The 25,735-nt window shown below is 32.2% G+C and overlaps 1 protein-coding gene across 1 annotated transcript in view; it reads left to right on the forward strand.

The window, feature by feature from the left end:
* Positions 1 to 25,735, forward strand: part of MS3_00002222 (uncharacterized protein) — a 65,252-nt gene that overhangs the window by 30,817 nt on the left and 8,700 nt on the right. Inside the window, exons 8-16 of the mRNA XM_051209795.1 lie at positions 2,802 to 2,900; positions 4,632 to 4,730; positions 5,910 to 5,987; positions 8,197 to 8,383; positions 14,557 to 14,649; positions 17,214 to 17,408; positions 19,497 to 19,641; positions 21,992 to 22,106; positions 24,144 to 24,329. Coding sequence (XP_051075261.1) covers positions 2,802 to 2,900; positions 4,632 to 4,730; positions 5,910 to 5,987; positions 8,197 to 8,383; positions 14,557 to 14,649; positions 17,214 to 17,408; positions 19,497 to 19,641; positions 21,992 to 22,106; positions 24,144 to 24,329 — 1,197 coding nt within the window. The remainder of the gene's footprint in view (positions 1 to 2,801; positions 2,901 to 4,631; positions 4,731 to 5,909; positions 5,988 to 8,196; positions 8,384 to 14,556; positions 14,650 to 17,213; positions 17,409 to 19,496; positions 19,642 to 21,991; positions 22,107 to 24,143; positions 24,330 to 25,735) is intronic.

Consider the following 25,735-nt stretch of genomic DNA (forward strand, 5'->3'; position numbering starts at 1 on the left):
CTATTGACTTACTATTTCAAAACTATTTACAATCGTTTTCAGGATATGCAAAGCTTTTCATTTTACTTATTATTCTGTATCTAGTTTCTATGACATTTTTAATTAGTACTCAATTTTAAAAGCAAATAATCTTAGCATCTTTACTTGTACCATAATTGACGCCAAATGATTGTAAATAATAACATCTATCAGTCAGTCAGTAACAACGTATAACTTCGTACGTACGTACATCAGTTCGAGTTGCCACACCACCTTAGCACAGAGATGCAGTTGTCGATTCAAATCCCGTAGTGGTAGAGGTAGCAAGAGTATAAGCAGTAATCAAGAAAATTAGCGTTTGGAGATGTTATTTAAAGAGTATAATACAGTGAAATAAATTTGGAAAGAGGAAAAAAGGGACATGAAGAATTCAGAAGATTAGAATTTGGGAGAACACAGAGAGTGGATGCACCTGCGCCATTGCAAACGATTTTGAGCCATGTCATTCAGGGTCTCTAACCATCGGTTGCTATCATCTCGTGGTCCCCAACCAGATAGTCTACACCTACCAACATGACTCAGTCCACTTGTCAGTGACTTTATGGACTTGTGTCATGTTTTGGTTTGGCCGCCCCTAGCTTTCTTTCAACTTACTCCTATACCACTGAACATAGCACGTCGAGGCATTCGGTCGTTGGGCATACGTAACACGTGTCCCAGCCATCTCAACTGATGAAGTTTCACTACGTCATCAATTGATTTGCCATCCTTACCTAGTACCCGTTTCCTAACAACTGTGTTACTTACTCGATGGTCCCATGATATACGAGCAATATTTCGAAGACACCTATGGTCAAATACTAGTAACCTACTGATATCCTCTACTCTTACCGGCCATGTTTCACTGCTATAAAGTAGGACGGGACGAACTGCTGCGCAGTAAACACGTCCTTTGGTTGATAGACGGATATCTCGCCTGTGCCATAAATGACGCAAGTTGGTAAAAGCTAGTCGAGCCTTCTGTATCCGTGCTGAGATTTCATCACACACCAGACCACGAGGGCTGATGAGACTTCCAGATAAGTGAGGCGGTCGACACACTCAACTACTTCACTCCCTATCACTAGTTCGGGTGTCGATATAACCCAATCCTGAAGCATAACATCTATACATATAAGAAATCGCGTTTTCCCTTAAATACAGTATCTTTTTCCTTTGTCGTATCAAAATGTGTTCCAGTTTATTAGTTAATTTTGAGATGCTGGAGAAGATTTGTAGCTTAGGTGGATAATTTTGGTGGAGTTTTTTCTCTCTGGGCTGGATGGTTTGGTCATGGAGTTTTAATTGTTCTACTAAACAAAATCATCAGCACAAACTTCAGGTACAAGTGAATTGTTCGAATTTCTCCACATATGACTCACAGCTCAGAGAACAAAACTCCACCTGAATTAGTTAACTTACTTTAATATTTGGATTACATAGAGTTATTCCTTTTTTGATAAAGTCTGCCTGTGGTTAAAGTGACCTTTTTGCAAATGTGCTCGTTTTTTTTCGAACTTTATGAGTAAAATGACTACCTGACTTTTTGTATTCAGGAAATATTGTAGTATGAACATTACCCGTTATCATGAATGCCACATTGAATTTTATATGGCTACTAATCAGTCAATAGTCAGTGGCAAATATCATACAACGATTTGTTTTTTATTAAGTTAATTTTATCTTTCAAGTTAGTAATAATATATCAAGTTACAGCGACTTCTTGCTTCAATCCATTGTGCTTGACATTAGAAACGGCATATATCCTCAGTTTTTCTAATTGCTTTCAATTTCGTATAATCGAATAGTTTGTTTTTGTCTGTTCAAAATACCCAGACAAGAAATTGTTTGGGGAATACGCTTCACTTTTACTCCCAAATTATTTTGTTGGGATTTCCTGTCTCAAAAAAATCACTGCTAAGTTCTAATTTACAATAAATTTTGTTATCAAAATGAATATCTCTGCTAGAGTGCCTAATCACAGCTAAAACTATTAATTTAATAGAAACTGCCAAAGTTTAAAAAATACAGTTAATAAAAGATTTCTAAAGTCCCATAATCATTATTATCCGTATGATTTTATTATATCTGTACACCTGTAAACAGACACCGGCAAATACCAATATTAATGAACTTAGTCATTGAAAACGCAGAACTAGATTTATTGCTACTCAGTCTGTATATAAAATTGCTACCATTTACATACAATTAGACTAACATCGTTATTACTCCTGAACTATCTATTAGTTCCATAGATTTGATTCTTTGCAAAATGTTGTTTAGTTATTACTTTGTTCAGTTTCACTTTGGTGTTCAAATCTGTGACTTACATAACCGGTATATTGAAAATCGATCAATTGTCATCTTTATTTTGATATGCAGATAGAAATTCCAGTTAGATTTTTGCGTTTTGTTTAGTGAATGTCATATTTTCATATACTGTACTTGGGAAATGTTAATATCCTTAAAAGGTATTTGGCCTACTTAATCAGTATTGTTGATATTCAGAATTTAATAAATTCATCACCAAAAAGAAAATACTGGAAAATCCAGTATACATTATTTTTAACATACTCAGTTCCCGTTATATATTTATATACTGAGCATATCTTTTAATAGTTGTATTTTTGGAAAATCATAAAAACAGAAAGCAGCTGTTGAAGGCTATTAAGAAACAGCTTTACTAGTATTTCAAGGCTTGATGTCTTGCAACCCATAAGGATTTCAAAGTATTTCTACTGTTCCATTTTTTGTCATTTATCAACATTTTCTCCATATTCTAGGAAGGTAATACTGCACTTCATCTTGCTGCTATTCAAGGAGACTATCTTATTGTTAAACTGCTTTCCAAGGCGGTATCAAATGTTGATATCTTCAACATAGTAAGATCTATAATTACAATATATTGTCTTGTGTTCTTGTTTTAAATTGTTCACTATAAACTTCGTAGTTTTGTTAAAATCAATGTATTCTAACTGGATTAATTATTTTTAGAAGTGATAATAAGTAGTTGTGAAAAAAACTGCCTTATTTTTATGCAGTATTAATCCAACACCTTTATTAATTTCGTGGTTTTCAACGGTTTATGTAAACTGAAGTAACAGTTCGAAAAACTGTTGATCAGTATTTGGCAATAACGCTTAATTATTTTGATCAATTTTTTTTCATTTTCACTGATCTTAATTTATTCACTTGTAATTGCGATATAAATTGTGACTAAGAAGCTTGTATGATATTAAAAAGAAACACATGTTTCTGTCCGTATTAGAGGTTTTTGAAGATGATTGAATGTTATGAATATCATGGAAAGACCTACGCTAGACGTCTACTGAAAGACAGGAGGCATTAATAATTATTTCGTGCTCTCCAGTAATCAATTTCAATAGGTAATTATAGAATTCCAATGAGAAGCCATGACCAATCGAGTTCAAATGTGTTGGAAGTGAAGTAGTTACACAACGAGAACAGTGGAAGGTAACTGTGCAATATTGTGAACTGACTAAAGTTATACATATAAACATTTGGATTCCGGTCCACTGGTCTAGAGGTTCTTGCGCGAGACTGAAACTTTTGGATTCAATTCCTTATGAAGGGTTTGTGGATGCGCATTACTAAGAAGTCCCATACTAGAACAAAATAGATGTCTAGAGCTTCCTTTTTTCATTGAATGTCTAGCTTAAGTAATTTCATGATATCAATATATATTTTCATTTATATACTCACAGCGAAAGTAAAACAACTTTCTGTAATAAGTCAGAAATCTGGTCGTTTACTTAATCATGTATACTTGGATCGTCTGTCAATGAAATTCGTTATTGAATAGCTTTGCCCCCTCGAATTCTCATAAGTTGCATGGCTAATAAATACAGACACGTTTTTGGTTATAAAGACCACAGTGAATTTTCAAACGCATTATATTTACTCACTACCTTGAAGTGAATTGTGAAATAATATTGAATGAAATGTAATTATTAATAGTGCATTGAAGTTGGTAACTTTCGAAGTCTTTGGAAAAAAAAATGAACGAGAGTTTATTAACTATTCATCCTTTCCATATCTGCTTCCAATTCCTGATACAGTGTATTCTTTGGCCTTTCTCTTTTTCGTTTCACTTTGGGATTCCAAGTTAGCGCTTGCCTCGTGATGCAGTTTGGTGGAAAATCAAGTACTACTGACCACTTTTTCCGTGAAAAAAACTGAACCGCCATAAATTTAGAATATTGATAGATAATTAGCGTTTTGAGAAAGATTTTTATTTACACACTAATTTTTTAAAAGATAAGTAAATATCATAACTTTTGTGAGTCAAATTAAAATAGTCTCTAAATACGTATTATCAAAATGAGATTTTGATCATTTACAATCTGAATGATTCGTTTTTATTAACAAGCTAGATAACATAATCAATCACAGTTCATATATTTATTCAATTGTCTATAATGAGAAGTTAGTATTGTATGCTAAGATGGTTGTCCTTAAATCTAAAAAAAACTTACAAATGTTTAACTTCGGTGCTATTTAATAAACGTCCTTGTTTTTAAATGCTAATGACATAGCCATGAACAATGATATTGACGGAAATAAACGGTAATGGTAATTATTTTTTCTTTCAGTTGGAATTCACTCCACTTCATTTGGCAGCTAAAAATGGACATTTAAGGACTGTTCGTTGTCTTATCTTAGCTGGTGCTGATCCCAGTATTACAAGTCGTGTAAGTTGTCTAACAGAATAAATTATTTTTTCTTGACTTGTTAATATCACTTTATACTTTGAAAAAAATATTCTTTAGATCAGGTAAGAATGATCGTCGTGCCATACCATAAATTGATGAAAGTGGAAATTCTGCCTTTAAACTTCGGACGAATGGTTCTAATGGTTAAGTGGGTTCTGTGAGACCTACTGTTCGTGAGTTCTATCCGTGGATGAGTTTGTTGGTGTGCACCACTAGAGAGTCTTGTACTGGAATAAAATAAACCCTCAGTGCTCCTTAGTTTTTAATGTTACCCCAAACGAGATCACTGTGATGGATGTCACATACGAAATAAGTAAAATTTTAGATAAATCTATTTGTAGTTTATATCATGAAATAATCTTAGCTAGACTATCATTAAAAACCTGAAAGCATTAGATGACCGTTTCATCCTAGCATGATACTCTTCAGCAGTGCGCATCCACAAACTTCCACCCGGGAATCGAGCCCAGGAACTTTGGTATCGTGCACTAACATTTAACCTCTAGACCACTGAGCTGGTATGTAAAACTTCAATAGATTCATGATGTAAAAGTACTGGAAGTGTTTAATGGCTAATATTCAATAATAGATTATCAGTTAGCGGATTAACATGCATTAAGTTATAACAATAAACTTCAAAGAAATGAAATTCCCTCGATTTGTTGTAGTAAAAATGACAAGATTACAAATTCAGTGAATATTTTCCAAATGATACCTTAAAAATAATTGGTACTTTCGAGAACACATGTATAAAGCATTCAGTTAAAAACGTCACAAGTTTCATATCTTTAATGTTTGACAAAAAATTATGATTAAATCTTACATGAATAGATATTCAGCTTCGTTTGTTAATAACTAGCTAGCAATCTTATTATTCATTTATATCTTACTTTACCAATAAACAGTCTACTACCTAGTACCAAAGCACGTTTGTATGAGATTTCACCTTCAGATGGTGGAGATTTGTAGCTCAGGTGGATGATTCATCAAGATTTCATCTTGTTCTAAACTTACTGACTGGGTACGTATGTTATTCATAAAACTACAATGTCTAAGTATTATTGAGAGAATAAATGCTCGTAAATCTATCTCAGAACATAAATTTTTCAAGTCAAAATGTGAACTTTCCTTATTCAATTGTTCATTTCATTTTCTTAGAATGGTATAACACCAGATGTTATGGCATATGCTCAAGGTCATTCAAAAGTTGGCATGTTATTAACAAAAATGAAACCGGTATGTGTTAACTTCTAAGAACCTAGTTTTAGCATGCTTAGTACTACACCTATTCATTTTTTTATGTAAGAAGTAAAGTTTGTTTGCAAATATTCTATTGTTATGTTTATTCATTTAGTTTTGACTATTTAATTATGGTTTATTTTACGAAGTTTAATTGGGTTCTACTATTTTTGATGGAGTTTTGTTCTCCGAGCTGGATGGTTTGGTCGTGGAGCTTTCATTGTTTTTCTGAACGACATCATCAGCACAAACTTCAGATAGAAGTGAAGCGTTCGAATTTCTCTCTATGTGTTTCACAGCTTGTCCTGTACACCTCGATGTTGATTGGTTCTTGTTGACCTTCAATTTGTCATTGTTTATTTCTTTTTTTGGTTGTGTCTCCCATTAGTTTGATTTTTGTTCCTATTTTTGGGATCTACGATACAATATTTAAAATATTCTTTTTTGAGTAATAGAAGACACGTTTCAAACAGATTACTTAACTAATTATAATTAAATTCGCATAACGATTTATTTCACCAGTTAGAGTTTTAATAAATTAAAATATCACTTGTTGAAATCATGAGTCAATTGAAGCTAGACCACCATGGAAAAACTGGAAGCACTGGACGGCCGTTTCAATTGACTCACGATTTCAACAAGTGAAATTTCTAAAAATCTCCACAAAACTTATTCTGATGAATTAAAATATATTTGAAATGTGTCCGTGATTTGATAAGGATTGTAAACAATCAACCGGAATATAAATGAAATTATATAAGTTAGTGTTACTTCATTGTTTTACTGTTTAAATTCTTTTTAAACTTTTAAAACGGATATTTACTTTTCATAAAATTATATCAGTTAAAATATTGTATTAGAGCGGAAACAACAATGGTAATAGAATAATACTTCGTTGACTTCTGTTATTCTACAACGATTGTCATTTTCGACTTCATTAAATTTATAAATTAGAAAAATTGCACGGAATTAGAATATTGATGATGAATATAATGCACCTTTAAACATCATTGTTTCCCTATGAAGTTAAACTTGAAGCCAGTTATTTAAACTGTATGTTTTGTGTTTATTATTAGTTGTTGTCATCAAAAGTCAGCTCACTTTGGACAGTTTTAACAAGATAGAAATTCGATTAAAGCGTGTTTCTAACAGGATTACGTTGGAATATGCTTATTGACCAATTGTTAACTAATCAGCCTTCGTGAATAAGCGGAGAAGTGAAAATTACAAATACACTGACATTTTCTTACTGTGTAAACTCAATTTAACTTGGTGGAATACAGTTGTGTTCTTGCCTAGGCGGCGTTTTGAATTAGAAAATAGTCGAGTGGAGTATGGTGTCCGAAGCATACTAGGGAATAGAAAAATGCTAAGTCAAAGTAGGCGGCATAGCAGACAGTATAAATCTAGATCCTATGAAATTAGTGAATATCTGTACAACTACTTTCATTATAATAAACACACCAACACAAAAATGACTATTACTGTAGTGGTTTTCAGTATAGATTAAAATGGGATTAATACATAATAAGCCTTGTGATAAAGCCTTAATTTTGTAATTTGGCAAATAACCTAGGAAGTCTGAATACAAGATCCACTTACGTTCCAAAAAGATTTTAGTCATGTGTTTTTGTGCAAAATATTTAGAATACGTTTGTGTAGTTTTGTAACATGGAATATTTTACTATCAAGTTATCTAGTCTTTTCATGATTATGTACATCAGTAATCTGGATGTATGAGCAGTTATAACCAGGTCACGTTGATCATTTTAAGTCAAGCAATCGATCAAATTTTCTTAAGCATACAATAATTCTTTCTCTATTAAATTTACATATATATTTATAAATATTCGTAAAGTGTGATGCAGTTTCACTCGTTACGTACCACCAACACGTTTATTTCTACGTCTTTATGACGTTTAGGTATGTTCCAGTTAAGCTCGCTAGTTATAGGCACTGCTATTTAGATATGTACTTCTCACTATGGTTTAGTGGTACAATATAACTCTGAATTTCAGAAAATCTTCCGAATATTAAAAAAAAATTAGATGATCTAATAATATTCATTATTTAACGTGTACATATCGAATCAGTGAAACGCATCGACTTCATCATTTACATCGTCTTCATTTTAAATAATTTAACCCCAATTGAAATTTTAATCATTTCGTTTTCATTATTATAATTAATACTAAAAATTTACAAGGAAAAGCGTACAGCTTGGATTGAACAATTAAGACAAGGTACACATCGTATGCCAAGAATAAAGCTTAAATTATTTGGTTCAAGTCTTGTTGGTAAAACTCAATTAACACATTCTCTTTATACTGGTCCAATATCGGCATATTTAAAAAAGAAACTAACAGATTTTGCCGGTTTAACTGGAGAAGTCAGTAAGTATTTCTTTTAATTTATTCAACAGATAAACTGTAACTGAAAAGACTTTGGAAATGAGAATTTTTTATTCATCATAAATAGATATTAGGAAATTGTGTATGATATTTTCAGCTTAAACAGTATGATTATGAGTTACGTACTTAGTATTCTGTAAATTTTAAACCTCTTAAAACAAGTTTTGTAGCAACAATTGATTCTGAAGTTAGAAGTTTAGTAATTAGAAAACATTGTTATAAGATAAACCAAAAGGTTAATTTTTGTTTGATCAAAGGCTTGGCTGTGGTGATCTCTCACGCTAGTTAGTATGAAATCTCAATGAAATACTAACTAAAATTAATGTTTGACAAATAAAACCTAAGAACTTTTGTTTGTTCAAAATCAATTTACGTACGTAGTATTTGTTTTTAGAAAGTGATCATTTTCGATCGGAAAAGTTAGTTTACAGATTAAATTTAAGAAAAAATCTTGATTATTTGTTTAACTTAGTGTCAAACATTCACTTGGTATTGTTTGGCTTGTATCTTCCCATTGAAGTTTAAGACTGCAATTGATCAGTCTGTTATTGGCATATGTGTATACTGTACGTATGCCTCGATATTACCTTAATTCACAAGCTATTTGTAAGCAATGATGGATAGTGGCTAGCAGTGGAATCCAGGACGCGCGTTTCGTCCCGTTTGGGACTCGTCAACTGGATGTACCTCCATCTCAGAGAAGTGATGTTCACTCTGGGACTCGAACTCAGAACCGTTCGCTTCAAACGACATCCACTCAGCTACTGAGTCCTTAGTGTCAAACATCTTAGATTACATGATGAAATTTTTACAAGAATTATATAGATGAAATCGAAAGTTAAATATATTTTTCTGTTGAGAAACGATCAATTAATAACGTGGATAATAAAAACATCTTATTGGAGTATTATATACAATTTTGTGTGGAATCATTTCACTTTAGATTATTCACTCATAACTTTCTATAAAAAAGTACAACTGATGAATAATCTGTGGAAATTATATTTGAAATATTCTCAGCGATTGAAATTTAACTAATTCCAACGTTTCGTCCAGCTAACTTGTCTGGACTTCTTCAGGGTAATAATCAAAATCAAAATTATCAAAGAAATATATAGCTTTTAACAATCAGGATTATACTGTGTTAAACCAATCATATTTGGGTGTTGATTTTTTGTAAAATAGGATAAAATGAGTCAGTTGACTACAAATCATGTGATGAATTCAACTACATGGAAATACTTAACTGAGTAACAAATCGTATGTGTGTGAGTGTGTGTGTATGTATGTATGTGTGAGAGATTGATATGAAGGAATAAATAAAGTTCAAGTTCAAGGATGAAAAATTGATAATGAAACATCGATGTACATGTTAAAACATAAATTGTATTGTTTAAAAACTCATTCAGTTCTTTCAATAATAATAACGATGCATATGATATTAAAAACAGGTTTAAACAAGAGATAGGTTCCAAATTTACTTGTCAAACGAAATTTGCCAGGTGGTTGCCATTTGAATACCATCTTTTCGGTTCAGGCTGTTCTTGTTCGCCCATATATGCAGAGCTTCTGCTGTCAATCTTTCTTTATGGGTGTTAAAACCTTTCTGAAGTATTTTGGTCCCTTCAAAATTAATCTTGTGTCCTGTTTCTAACGCATGTAACGCTATCGCTGACTTATTTTCAAGTTTCTTTAAATCTACCGAGGATTTTTGAACATTTTTCAAGCATTGTTTGTGTTCCTTCAATCTTACATTTAATTGCCTGGATGTTTCTCCAACATAGGTAGCATTACAGTCATGACAGTGAATCTCATACACAATGTTCTGTTGTTCTTCCTTTGCTAACTTGCCCTTAACTTTCACCAATGTCGATCTTAATGTGTTATTTGCTCTAAAATACACTCTTATATCATGTTTGTTTAGAATCCGTTTGATTTCTTCTGATGTTTCACTCCGGTAAGGTATGACTACGGTGTACTTCCATTCTTTTCGTATACTTTCTAGTTTAGTTTTTCTTTCATTTTTAATAATCTTTTTTAAAAACCTTTTTGGGTAGTTGTTATCCCTAAGAGTAGAAAATACTTTATTTAATTCGGTTCGTTGGTCTTCCTTGTCTGTAACAATCTTAGTACTTCTGTTCATTAGATTTTTTACCACATTAATTTTCGTGCTCTGTGAATGGGCTGAATTAAAATCCAAGTATCTCTCGGAATGCGTTGATTTTCTGTAAACATTTATTTTTAACTTCTTATTATTGTGTCGACGTTCAACCAGACAATCTAGAAATGCTAGTTTGTGGTCAACTGATTCTAATTCCTTAGTTAGTTTAATGTTTTCAGAAATGCTGTTTGCATTGTTAAATAGTTCTTCCATACCATCCCGTTTATTGATAATAAAAATATCGTCTACATACCTTAACCATAACTTTGGTGGACATAAACTCTTTGCGATTGCACTAGTTTCTAGGGAATGCATGAATAAATTCGCTACAATCGGAGAAACTGGTGAGCCCATTGCTATACCCTCTTTCTGTCTGTAAAGTTGACCTCGAAATATGAATAAGGTAGATCTTAAACATAATTCTAAGCATTTTATAACCTCTGATGGATCTAATGGGTATCGTAAATTCAAATCTAAATCAGATTCTAAACAATCATTGATAATATCCATAGCTCGACTGATAGGTACATTAGTGAATAAGGAAGATACATCAAAACTTGCCATTATTTCGTCCTCTTCTATATCGATGGTATCAATTAAATTCTTGAATTCCATAGAGTTTTTAATTCCATGATTAATTCGTTTTTCATATGGTTCGAGAATCTTAGCTAAATATTTAGCTAGATTGTAAGTCGGTGAATTTGTATAGTCTACCACTGGTCTTAGTGGAGTATTATTCTTGTGGATCTTTGGTAGCCCATAAAATCTGCATGGATTACAACTCTTTGGATATAACATAAACCATAAGGACGATCCTAGCTTAGCTTTTAATGACTGTAAGAGTTTGCTAGTTTGCGCCTTGAGTTTATTAAGAGTTGTTCTACTTTTCGCTTCTTTGATTTGTTCATATGGACCCTCTTGTAGATGTTCTTTGGCTTTGTTCTCATACTCTGTTTTATTCAATAATAACTGTAGTATTACCTTTATCTGCTCTCGTTATTATGATCGTTTTGTCCTCTCTCAGCTGTTTTAATGCGTAATGTTCATTTTTATTTATGTTAGGGTTGTGAGGTTTCTGATGTAATAATGTGTTCATTATTTTATTCCTCAGTTCATTCGCTGTATCATTCGGGAGTATATTCAGCGCTGGTTCTACTGTTGGTATAACATTGAAAGGTGTTAATTTATGTCTATTTATATTGAAGTTGAGACCCTTTTTGAGTAATAATATTTCATGTGGGTTGAGAGGTCTATCCGATAAATTAACAATTATTTTATTCATATCATTTGTGTTAGATCTATTTTCCGTCTGTTGAACTTTGGTGTTTGATGAATGTTTCAATAGTTTTTCAAACTTCCTAATTTGTCGTTGTTTTGATGATTGATAATAAAATTGTTCTCTATGTTTGAAAAATTCAATTATATATGATCTTATTTCGTTCGGTGCGATAACTGACAATATGTCATCGATATTACAATAATCTATTTTCAAAAGTTAACTGGTTTATATAATTAATATTTCACTTTTATAATCTCCATAAATACTATTGATTGATCACTGAGTAATGACAAATGTCATATTTATTAAGTCCTCTTTTACTGATCGAACTTTATCAAATTGGAAGGTTCTCACTAGCCAGTCCTACAGATGATTAATCATGGTTTAAATAGTTTAGTGTTGACTTCTCAGGCTGTGAAAGTGGGTGTCCCTGTCCCAATGCATTAAGTGACAGTAATCCCATCAAGAATTTAGATACACCTTGTTGATGAGCGTCAACTAGCACGAAATCCTGCTTCAGGCTTTCCTACTGACTACTGCTAATCACTCAACACGTCCATATATGCACATTCTCTACTTTTATACCCCACCAAATTCAGTTAAAAGAAAAAGTTCACGATTTTATGACGCAACTACGATCTTCAGGGTTTTTGAAGTCGGAAGTGATATGGTACCTCACTCATAACATTGGATGACATTCGCACTATGTAGCTAACCAACTTAAGTCACCATTTATTATATCCACAACCATTAATGATTAGTATCTCATTTATTGTGTAAGATATAGATCCAACATTCAATCTTACTTGAGGTCGCAATTATTCATTACTGAGACGTTCCATATTAGGCTTAAATCACAGTCACATGCTCGATATTTAACATTTCTCTGTATGTTATTAGTGTACTATGAAAAATAACATTAGTTTTCACTTACCTTTTACTTGACTAATCTCTTTTGTTTTAATCACAAGTTCAAATCACTTGAATCACGTTCACATATACTATGAATTACTTTTGTGAAATATTCTGAAGTACATTATATGATTGTTAAAAAAAGAGAATCAACATTTCATTAGACTTGATTACAATTCCTGAGTTGAACAGTTGTATTTTTACCAAAATTACGCAATACTTTTGTTGTTATCTAATGATACAATCCTACATTTAAATACAATAAAATAACTTTAAGTAAATGCATAATTCACTATTGAAACAAAGAATAAGTTCTTTGCTATCTTTATCCATTTCTTAACATTATTGACTTTTTTAAACTTGTTAATGAATAGGCGGTAAATTCTCTAGGCATTAAATGCCCGTCTTAAATTCTTCCCAGATTTCCTCTTCACTTTGATTTAAAGAGATAAGATTTCCATTTTGAAAAATAAGCCTAACTGTGTAGGCCATTGAATGTGAAGTCAATCAGAATTATACCCTGGTTTATTTGGGTAAAATGTGATTTATGGATTTTTCTTTATAGAATCAAATGATTCAGATTACAATTTAGTTTTCTGTCTAGGGATAAAATTGTAAAGGGATATTATTTGACCAAATTATTCTTGTATATTTTGTTGATTTTCCTTTTTGATCAAAAGACTGGTTAAAGAAGTGAAAGTCGTTTTTTTCGCTTGGATCGTATTCAAATGACACCTTGTTTGCTGACACAACTATTGAATCTTGATTTTTTTTAGTTCTGTGAATGTTTCCTTTGTTAGCTTTTTTGCACTTATTATGAAACGAAAGATATTAAGCTAGAACTTATACAAAAGGGTTTCAGTCGTTTTCTGTTGTTGATAAAATAAATGGTTAAGAAATAATTATTTAAGTTATTAGGCCTCAGGTTAAGATAATCACTTCCCGGACCGTATAGAAAGGTGATGCATTCTAGAAGATATTGTTCATATATTTAAGGATGAGACTCAACAGACTGTATACACTACTTCAAGATGTGAATAGTAAATATTTTCACGTTAGTGTTGCCAACAGTATAGCTTTATGCGTGCAGAATGGATTAAGATAGTGTTTAGTAAGAATGTGTTAATTTCCTGATCTTGATACACCGAAAAAGTACCAAGTACAAATAGGAAAGTACTGGCATCAAATAAAATTTCGCTCATTATATATATAGTTTATGTAATTTTGCCTCTTTAATAAATGGATGCTAACTAATCGTCTTCGAATTTAATTAATGTCAGTGTTGTGTCGATTCACTTTAACTACTATTGTTTAGATTGCTGAATATATTTGTCAATTATATGGAAACACACTTAGACTATAAAGTTTCACTGACTGCCTTAAAACCAAGATTCATTACTCCTAGTCTTTTAGTGTGATTAATTGTTTTTTGTCAAACTCTGACAATATTTATTTTTAAGATTTGTTTTTATTTTCACATAGCTCTATTCATAAAATCACTAAACAGTTATACCTCTTGCAATAAACTAAAACCAATTAAATAATAAAAAAACTAGGGAAAACTAGAAAGCTGTTTTATCCGAGTTCATAGCTACTCACCTACATATATCCAAGATCTAGCACAAGATTGAATGTAAAACGCAAAGGTTTTAAACGAACACAATAATCTTGGACCAATCAGCAGAAATTTGATAGAATTCGCTTGGTAAATTTGATCGTCATATCTAAATTCAATTGATAGATATTAGTTAAAACCTTAATTTTTCCAAGAATTACAATTAATTGTGTTCTTTTCTAATTTAGGTCCGAAATCTAGTGTATATCGTCATAATTATCCATATTTGTGGGATATAGAAGCGCAACATGAAAATTATACGCATGGAATTGATGTTCATAGTAAGTCACTTGTATATAGACAACAATCCATAAATATTTTATTTTACTTTCATATATACAACATTAGTACAGCAAATTTGTGGATACTGTCGAGTTTTCACGGTTCGAATTACGAATTATTCGTAGTTAAACAACTATTGAAACCTAGATACACTGAACGCTCGGTTCATCCTAGTACAGGATTCTTCAGGATTCTCCATCCACGAGCCCGCATGCGGGGATCTAACGCACGACCTTCGGTCTTGCACGAGAATGTTTAAACTTTAGACCACTGAGTTGGCATCCAATGGTAATAATCTCTAACCTCAATTGATTCACTATACTGCGCTACCCTCATCTGTTACTTGCGATAGATAACTGTCTTATCCTCGACATGGATTGAACTCACAATTTAACCCATGAGAATCCTATAATCTCCTCGAATCCCCTTACTTACTTACGCCTGTTACTCCTCGTGGAGGAGAATAGGTCGCCCACCAGCACTCGCCATCCAACCCTGTCCTGGGCAATCCTTTCCAGTCGTTATTCATCCCTTTCATATTTGCTTCTATTTCGCGACGTAATGTGTTCTTTGGCCTTCCTCTTTTCTGCTTCCCTTCAGGATTCTAAGTTAGGGCTTGCCTCGTGATGTAGTCTGGTGATTTCCGTAACGTGTGTGTTATCCATTTTCATCGTCTTTTCCTAATTTACTCTTCAGCCTGTAGCTCTTCTAGAGTTACTGCCGGTCCCAAGCCCGGGTAAAGGAGGAGGGTTGGGCATGGGGTTATCGACTTCATCCCGTAGAAAACTAACTCGCTAAAAAACGCTTACCAGAAAAAATAATTCAAACCATTTAAACTCTGCCCTGGGATTTAGAAGGTCTTCATTTAGAAGAGTTGTGACGCCTCATGATGAAAGCCGAGTTCTTCCGGAAGTCACGAGAACGATGCCTGTTCTAACAACCAGAGCAACAATTTTTTAAGGTACATGGAACGTTTGGACTCTAATCCCCTACACCAATAATAATCTTGTGTTCATTAATGACTAGATTTAAGATGTAAATTCTGGAGTTCTAGTGATAAGCTGTGACCAGTGGAGTCCAATTCGTGTCGGGCATGAGATAGCTATCCACTCCAGGCAAGCAATGGGGTCTGCGCAGGATTGTCGATTGACTGAAAATAGACAATAATACTGTCGGATGCCGGCTTAGTAGTTTAGAGGTTGGGCGTTCTTGCAGGAGACCGAGGGTTCTGGGTTCGATTCCCGAATGCAGAGCGTTTGGCGTCGTTACTTAGGTACCCAATATATATAATATTTTATAAAAGTGTCATCTGTGTTCTCTGTCTGCTGAAAAAACATCATTAAGTTAACTAATGGATAGATGAGAACGGAAAGCTTACGTTATAGTAAACGAAATCGAAGCTTAATTTTTTCTTTTATACAATATATCTATACGAATATATTGTTTTACATTGATCTTATGATACTACTGTAAGATTAAAAAATAACGATGAAAAGTGTCAAAGGATAGAATGAGTGACGTTCTGTTATAATAGTTCATTTTCCTTTAACTCTCATGTAATATATTTAGAATAACTTGTATATCGTAGATAGAAAATCCAATCAAACTATGGTTATAGATACAAACTCAGAAATGATGATCTGTTGTTATAATCTTTTTCTTTGATAATAAGCAACAAGCCTGTGAACTATAACTTAATGGGATAATAAAAGTCACCAGGATTGGTATGTTTTGACTTGAACAGTATATGGTCACTAGTAAATAGCTTCCAGATGTATTTAATAATATTTTAGTGTAAATATATGAACTGTGTAAATAAATAGGGTGGATGTAATATAGTAACTCACCGGCGTTATTTGTCATAGGTTGTGGTATACCAGAAACAAGAGTTGAATTTGAAAATGTACTCACAATCATCAGCTCGACTTTGTACGATTCAGTGAGTATGGGCTTTTGAGGAATCTCAAAGTAAGACGAAACAACTATTCAATGCTTCTGAAAACGTTTACAACCTTACTAGAATTTCTTATGTATTTGATAACTACCATAAGCTTTCTTACTTTAAACGAAAGACTCATAGTATGATATATATATATATATATATATACTTTAATTCATAAGTCACGATTTACGATAAACAAATGATCAGGATATTACGGAAACCAGCCTTCAGAGAGACTATAATCATAGAATCGGTATTAAGGATTTAAGTGAAAAACACTTTCCTATTCTTTTAACCGAAAATATTTTCATTTAAATCAAAATAGTGTGGATTTGTTTTGTTGTGCGGTTGTCCGAGTATTATACTAATATTCAAGCTTTCTATACTTGAGCTCAACTGTCTACATGAGTAAGTAAGTCTACAGTGAGGAGACTTTATCACAAAGAGCTGAATCCATAATATGTGTAAATTCATCCATATATATGCACTTTTCCCTTGGAAAATAAATTTAAAATCAGTGAATTGCTGAAAATATTATACAATATTTGAAAATTAAACTTAACAATCCCATTGAAAATTGAAATTCACTTTTTTTCTGCATAACTTTTTTTTCTTTTTTAGTCACCAATGAATATACTCTATGGGACTTTTCTGGATTTCCATCATATTATTGTTTTTATGATCATTTTATCGGTGATATTGATAGTATACATTTAGTGCTATTTAATTTGATGGATTCATTAGAATGGAGACGTAGAAGTGTACGATTCTGGCTTGATTTTCTTCATGCTCGTATACCTGTAAAAGGGCCTTTATGTATGTAAATTATTTTCTTCCATCAAGACGTTTTTACTGATTTCATTTTGTTACTATTATTTTGATTATATTAATATTATTATATATATAATCTAAAGAAATACTTGAAACCTAAGGACAATTAACAACTGAATGGTTTCAATAAGTTAATATTTTACAAAACAATCTAGCACACAAACTATTCACAGTAATTTGTGCTGTTTTCGTTCTGCACTTTCTGTCTCTGTCATCTTTTTTCTAGTTCTAGATTATTATAAGTACCCTGTAGTGACAACGGAATCACTCTTCACTACACTGTTCTTCTCTCAGTCAGCCTAACAAAAAAGTACTAGTTCCGAACTTCTTTTTCATATTACTCTAATCCTTGTGACAAATGTCTTTTAAAAACGATTTATGGATCCTGTCTTTTCAAAAAAATTACCCTAATGTCTATTATTTACACGTTACGTTGCTTTCTGTATCACTATGGCTATACCTTTTGACTGATATGATTTCAGGTTAAAAGTTTGAATGTCATCTGATAAAAGGATAAATCATATATATCTCAAGTAAAATAATACCTTAACCTGAATTTGGCCTTATTTTTTCAACTTTATACACCTACAAGTGCAGGATGATTGAGAATGACATTTGATTTTTTAAAACTTCTTGTTTATTTTACTCTTCCGCTCAGTTTTGATTAACGCAGGAAAAATTGATAGTTGTAGGCGGGAGAGTAGTTCACTTGATTATGGTTGAAGTTTTAATGAATTTTTGAATAGAACTTAATAATATTTAAAATATATTCCTTTATATCTTCCAATTCCATTGTAACTGTAATACTTGCATTCTTATGATTTCCGATTCTTCTAAAGATCTTAACTCTAAGCCTTATAGTAGTTTCAGAACGAACTCAAAAGTAAGCATTACAAACATATATAGTTTTTATTTGTAACGTTTTATATTTTCTCGTTTTTGATATAAGGAATTTCTGAGACTAACAGTGTAGTGCACGAGAACTCAGGACGGAAAGATCAATTTATTGTCTCATGCACAGTCACGCAGTGGTTTATTAAAATGTGAAAATCATACATCATTTGCACAACTCCGAGTCGTCTCTTACAAGCTTCATTGTTCCTTCATTTCTGTTTTGATCTTGATTGCTTTCAGTTTACTTCTCTCTTCCCTTCATATTGAGTTCATCCAATTTTCTAGTTTTCGTCACTTGGTAGCTAGACTACCTGCACAGTTAAGTAATTGACATTCGAAATCTGAATTTGTTGTTTTCTTTTTTGATGTAATTGGATAATATATTGAATTGTTTTGGATTTGTCGATACTTATATTGTCTAACATGTTTTTCAAGAACAAATACTAATCCCCATGGTAGATTTAATCCGTTTGATAGCAGTATTTTTTCAAGAGATTTACTTTTTAAATATTACAAGTGTATTTCAAAGAACAAATGCTCATTTTATCAAGTTTAGCCATTAAGTTTAGTCTTTATGTGTTGTGGTGGCCCGTTATTTAATCGCCATTTAGATTGAACGATGTTGTCGAAAGGACTCTCCACTTTAGTGGCCCAAGATCTGACACCAAGGCGATTGTAATGGTGATTGTTGTTGAAATAATTATAGTTACACAAAAATAAGTTACAGACATGTGATAAGAAACGTACACATATCTACGCGCTCATTTAAAAACAGTCAAGATTGATAAGCGAATAAACAACAAGGTCAGAATTTGACTCAAGTAGGATCAATAGGATGAGCTGTCCGAAAGCTAGAATAAGGTATATAGGCTTAACATAATAACCGACACTACAGTGTGTTGTTGATACTCTTATTATTGAGAATGATTCACTATTTCAAATAAGCGAATACGGTTCTTTAGTAATTTTCCACTTACATCTTTTGTAAACTGAAAATTTTCATAATACAACTAAATCCGACACAAGAATTAATTTAACAATGGTATACTGTAATCTCTATTTATTTACAGACTATTAATTAACTTTCAATGTTATTTTTAGGATGAAAAATGATTCATCAAATACAATTTACTAGTATGTTTTCAAATTTAATAATCATATCTTATTTAATTGTTTAAGTGTTTGGAGGACGACCGACAGAAATGGCTCGCGTCATTCTTATTGGAACTCATGCAGATGTGGCTCAATGTCAAAAAGATCAAAATGGATTTTATTATGATGAAGAGACTTTATTGTTTTTAAAAGAAATTATACTGGAATACCAGTAAGTTGCAGAATGTTTTATTCTTTGATTTTGAATGTAATGCAAAGAGTTTTTGTAGCAGTGTAAAAAAAAATAATATTTCATACTAAAAAGTACATCAGAAAATCTGTAGATAGAAGAAAAAGAAAGATGGAATTATCGAGTATGATTCAATATTATACTGTAAGAACTGTGAGTGGAAGCATCAGCGTGTTGTAACCAACTGGTAATTAATTGAATTCACCAATTTATATGATTATGTGTAAAAATATACATAAAGGGAATAGAGATAGTTGAAACATATCTTTGAAATAGTTCATGTACAATAGCTTTTAGAGATTTGTCTGCAAACTTTCAAGAAAGCATTATTCATGTTATGGATGTCTTTACCATTGTTTATGTGTACACAGACAATTTGTCCCAACTTTGAATCTCTCCTCATAGCCTTCAACATATTTTAATCACCAGGTTGGTTTGCCAGCCAATTTCTTATTCTTTCCCTATTAAATTCTTTCGTAATTCCAATTATCATTTCTGATTCATTTGACCTTTTATTTAATTATCAAAGCTTACGTTACGAACTGATCTTGGCTAGACCACTATTGAAAATCTGCGAGCACTGAACGGCTGTTTTATTCTAGTATGGGACTTCCCAACAGTGCGTGTTCACGATCGTGCACGCACAATTTGATTAACATTATATATATGACCACAATTTTCAGTGTATGTTGTAAATATATTATAATTTTCAGGTCAACTTCGCTTTGACAGGGATTAATTTTAGTTTTCTGTTAATGCATATTCACTTTATGTTCACTGAAAGCAATGAATTATCAAAATAACTTATATGAATTTTTATTAACCCTTCTTGCTTCCGTCTTCTAATAATCTTACTGATGTTCACATATTTGCTGGATTTTATTCTTTATCCTATTGAGTGACTACGCTATCAGTTATAAATTTCACGACCTCTACATAACCTCTGTTATCTTGATTATAATTAATGGTAACATCTGTTCTACTCTGCATTAGTACTTTACACCATATAGATACATATCGATCTTAACTAAGTTCATACATACACATTATGTCCTATTATTATTATTATTTATTATTATTATTATTATTATTATTTATTATTATTATTATTATTATTATTATTATTATTATCATTATTATGTGATTTGGGTTACATTTCGAAAATATTTATGTAAGCTTCATAAATATTTGGGTTATAATTATATTGATCATAGTAATTTTATGCTAAATACAGTGGATGAGAAGTCATGAAATAGACTGATTGATGAGTTCATTTTATTCAGTAAAATTTGTTGTTTTCGCTCTGTTTAGATTTGTCAAAGGATCTGGTTACATAAAAAAATTTTATTATTGATTGTGTAACTTCAGATTTATTTATACTCTTAACTACGTGTTATAATAATCAAACGGAACTCTAAATCACAGTAACGAAAGTCGACTCATTCCTTTGTGTGCAACTTAAGATAAACAATACTTATGAAAAGAAACTCTAGTACATAATTTTCATCCACTTTTTGCCGTAATTATTTATAGTATATGAGATATTAATTGTATTCTTCACTATTACTTTATAAGGGATTTATGAAGACTACTCAATTTTATTGTCATCATTACGGACTACTCCTAAGTTGAACAAGCATAGAAGATCAGGAATAGCTGGATATTTGTTTCATCTTAGTATTAAACTTCTCAGAAGTGCGCATCCATTATCCCACTAGCGATCAAATATAAAAGTTTCAAATATCGAGGCGAGTGCTTAACCTTTAGATCATTGATTTATCATCCACCAGTTTACACTTTAACTCTAATCACTTCACTATATTAAGCGACCATCTTCCAATGTAATTTTTGAATAACTGCCTCACACGATATGAATGAACTATTCTACTGATCATGGATTTCCTTTAGAACTCCAGGAGTCACCTCCCGAAACCAGTTACTACTAAAACCTAAAGTTCCTTGGTTTGACCCCCTGTGGGATCAAGGGTGTGCATTGCTAAGCGATTTCATGCTAGGATGAAATAGTTGTTTAATGCTTTCTGGTTTCAAATAATATTTTTACTTAAGATGTTAACTATTAAATTCTGAAATATTTCAGAGATCATAATTGCGCGGTTAAATTTTTTTATTCGAGATTTTGTCTCATCGTTTTTCTAGAAATAATAACTTATATATAACAATGTGACAGTACAGTCCTTTTTGTGAAAATTTTCGTCCAAATTACGATGATTCTGAATAAAAATTTGTTTACTACTACTTTGTAATAAGATGTACTCATAATTTTCATTCATTTACTCTGTGTACATTGTCGTGTTTTTATTTTAATTATTAGAGATAAATTAGACATACATGAAAGTATTTATCTGCTCGACGCAAGAGATGGAACATCTCTAGAAATGAAACAACTGAAAACTTACTTGACAGATGTTCGGAATATCATAATACAAGTATAAATTGTTTTATTTTGTTTCATATTTATATTTCTACACATTTATGTTACCAGTATAGGGTTGCTGAGATTGTTGAATATCGCTGAAATCATGAGTAGATCAAAATTACTCAACGATAGGAAGTGTGAAACCACTGGACGGTAGTTCTGTCCTAGTATGTGACTCCTCAGTAGTGCGCATCAACGACCCTCCCACAGGTAGTCGAACCCACGAGCTTCGGTCTCACTCACGAACGTTAACCTCTAGAGCATTGAGTTTGGGATCCAACGGTGCAAAAGGCTAACCTAAATCTTCACAACCTTATACTGACAAGTGTCGTGTACTTACTAGTGAGTAGCTTCGGTAGGAAACTTACGAGGTTCTGGTGGTGCTAAATAGTTTTAGGTGTGAAGAAAATAGACGATTGCAAACTATCATAGACTGGTAGAAGCTAGACTTTTAAACCATTAGATCCCGGATCAGTGATCTAGAGGTTAAGCGTTCTTGTGCGAGACCAAAGGTTCTCTGTGAAAGAGGTCGTTTATGCCCACTATTGGGGCATCCAGTGCTCGGACGAAACTGCAGTTCAGTGCTTCCAGGTTTTTAGTGATTGTCTTACTTTGATCGATTTGAGATTTCAATGAGATTTCTCTTGAATAAACAATGTAGTAGATGAACTTTAATTTTTTTATGCATTAATCTTACTGGGCTAATTTTGTTTAAAAACTGACTATAACCAAAAGAAATGACATTTTAAATATATTTATAGGGTTGCCAAAAATGGAAACAGCTATGTCCATCAAATTAATGTGTTTAACTTTGCAATTATTCAATCTTGATTATGAAATTGTTTATATAATTTACCATTATGTAAACAGTTGAACGTTTTTTACAAAAAAAACTCGAACTGGTTTGGCACATGAATATGCACTGGAAGATTTGATTAGTTCAGTACACAGTGAGAATTAATAACATGATTAATATAACACAAAATGATTAAAACAAAATTGAAAAAGTTTTCAAGTGATCAAATTATTCTAAAAAGATCCTCTCAGTTGTTAATATTAAACTTTAATGTACTGTGTTTAACATGGACAGGAGTACTATCTCATATTATAACTAAATATATAGGTATCTTTTCTTCTTTTACGATTAAAAGAATATTTATTTGATAGTTATAGCCAAGAGCTCTCAAGAAGGTAGGCTAGTTTTCTGGTTACGAGTCATGAGAAGTGTTTAGATAAAAACAGGATGTTTGTCCAGATACTTTCAAATTTCTTTATTCAGAAATACATTGAAATTGTAATCTGGTACACATTAATATATTTAGTTACTTAGCATTGTTTTAATACTGAACTTTTCAGATCTGTTGACAATATTCATTTTACTGATCGAGGTCACTAGTCAATTGAAGCTGGACCACCATGGAAAACCTGGAAGCACTGGACGGTCGTCTCGTCCTAGTATGAGACTCCTCAACAGTGCGCACCCACGATCCCGCACCCCGCGAGATTCGAACCCGGGACATATCAGTTTCGCGCCAGGCACTTAACCAAATAGACCACTGAGCCGGTATCCAACGGTTTTAATGTCTAAGTTCAACCAATCCACAAAGTCGTGCCACCGTACATCATTGTCTTCAGTGAGTTGATATCTCACAACAGACCTGGTTGAACTCCACTGGTAACGGCTTCTCAGTAGGACCCCAGGAGTATCTCTTGAAGTCATTCACTAGTGAGCAGTTGATTATTATCAGAATGGGTTTTGTGGAGATTTTTTAGAAATTTCACCGAGGAGTCCCATACTAGAACGAAACGACCGTTCAGTACTTCCAGGTTTTCCATGGTGGTCTAGCTTCAATTGACTCATGATTTCAACCAGTGAAATTTCTAAAAAACATCTCCACAAAACCCCTTCTGATAATATTCATTTTAGTTTGAAAATCTTGAAGGCAGTTAGTATACTTACAGCCTCATTGTTTAACCAAACAAAATGGATAATAGAAAAAGAAATGTTGGCATTTTACAAAGCTCTTGGTTTATTTTTTATTCATAGACACTACCAAGGACAAATTCTTTAATGATCGATTTATCAAACAAATTGCCAGAATGGACAGTTAATGATATATTTCCTGTATGTAATTTGGATGAATTTGCTGAACGTGTTCATGAACATATTAATCCTTTGTGTACGGATGAACATTTAGTAACTCTTGTTGAACATTTACAATGTGCTGGGAATGTGAGATTTTCACTGATTTATTCTCATTTTTAAAGTATATTCTTGCTAAGCACTTATTATGTTTGTTAATTTGATTGATTTTTCAGTACAATTGACTAATGTAACAACCAGTAAACTATTCATGATAAATATTTGATTGAACTCAAAATGGATTATAATATGAGAAATGCTTAGGTTGTAACGAGGTGAAACTAAGTAGTTATTTTGTTCTATTCATTCTATTTGAAATCTAGTAACACATTTGTTTTATTGAAATCCACCTACAACCTGAATCAGTATTTCGAATCCTAAAAATACTTATTGATATATACAGAAAAGATGTCATTGCAGATGTATATTTCTAAAGTTTCATAGGTTATCTAATTTTCCTATCGGGATGATGTAATAAGCTGGTTGTAATATATCTTTGATTGATTATAGGATTACCATAATACATACTTTCATCAGTTCCTTTGTAATACCCTATTTGAAGCATAAAACCACCTCACATCTAATTTCAGAATCAGCATGTCTCTACTTATTTACAAGATTTCAAATTAAAATAAAAAAGATTTTCAAATTCTTCTTGTTTCCAGTGATAATTTTATACAAAATTGTTGACCAGAAAGTTGACAGAATTGTCCATGCATATAATTGATAGGATTATCTAACGTAACCTACTTAAAATTTTCCCCTACCAGTGAATATTTCAATCAAAACAACAATGTTCTTTTTGCGAACGAAACGTGATGTTAATGGTTGTCAAATTTTGATTTAAACGACAATTGTACTTAATTTTTCAATCAATCGGTCAATGAATGTTATTTTTCTCAACCCCCCCCCAAAATATTGTGTCTTTCTTGAATGTGGGGAATGTTTTATTTGCAAAAAGTATAAACTTTGTAACTTGTTACTGGGTACAGTTTGATTGTGAAGAATTCTCTCCCAGTGTTAATCTCTGAAGTCTAAAATCAACAGACTTGTTTTGGGTAGTGTCTAGTATTGTATAATGAACAATAATACACACTTTTTTGATAAATTATAAGCAGGATAAAAGTGACACTAAAGGTATTCAAGTTTGATGACAGAAAACAAAATTTTACAAATGTAATATGTGCACAAAGGTAAGAAAAACTAGGTGATATGGCCTTATTACAAATCCACTGAAGTTGAAATTTACAAATCATTTCCTATAATCTCACTGGTTTCGTTTTCGTTTAGTAATCTGAAGCTCTTAGGTTTAATCCCATGTAAATTTTAAGGTGCGCAATACTGATAAATTTAAAAGTTGAGTGAGACAGTTAGATACTCGTCCCAATATCACTGGTTCTGCGGCTTATGTCAGTTCATGATGTAGACTGTCTTCATACTGATGAAACGGATACCCACTGGTTACCTTGGTTTTTATCGGTACCCTAACTAAAGGG

This window comes from Schistosoma haematobium, chromosome 1 (genome assembly GCF_000699445.3).
Source record: "Schistosoma haematobium chromosome 1, whole genome shotgun sequence".
NCBI lineage: Eukaryota > Metazoa > Platyhelminthes > Trematoda > Strigeidida > Schistosomatidae > Schistosoma > Schistosoma haematobium.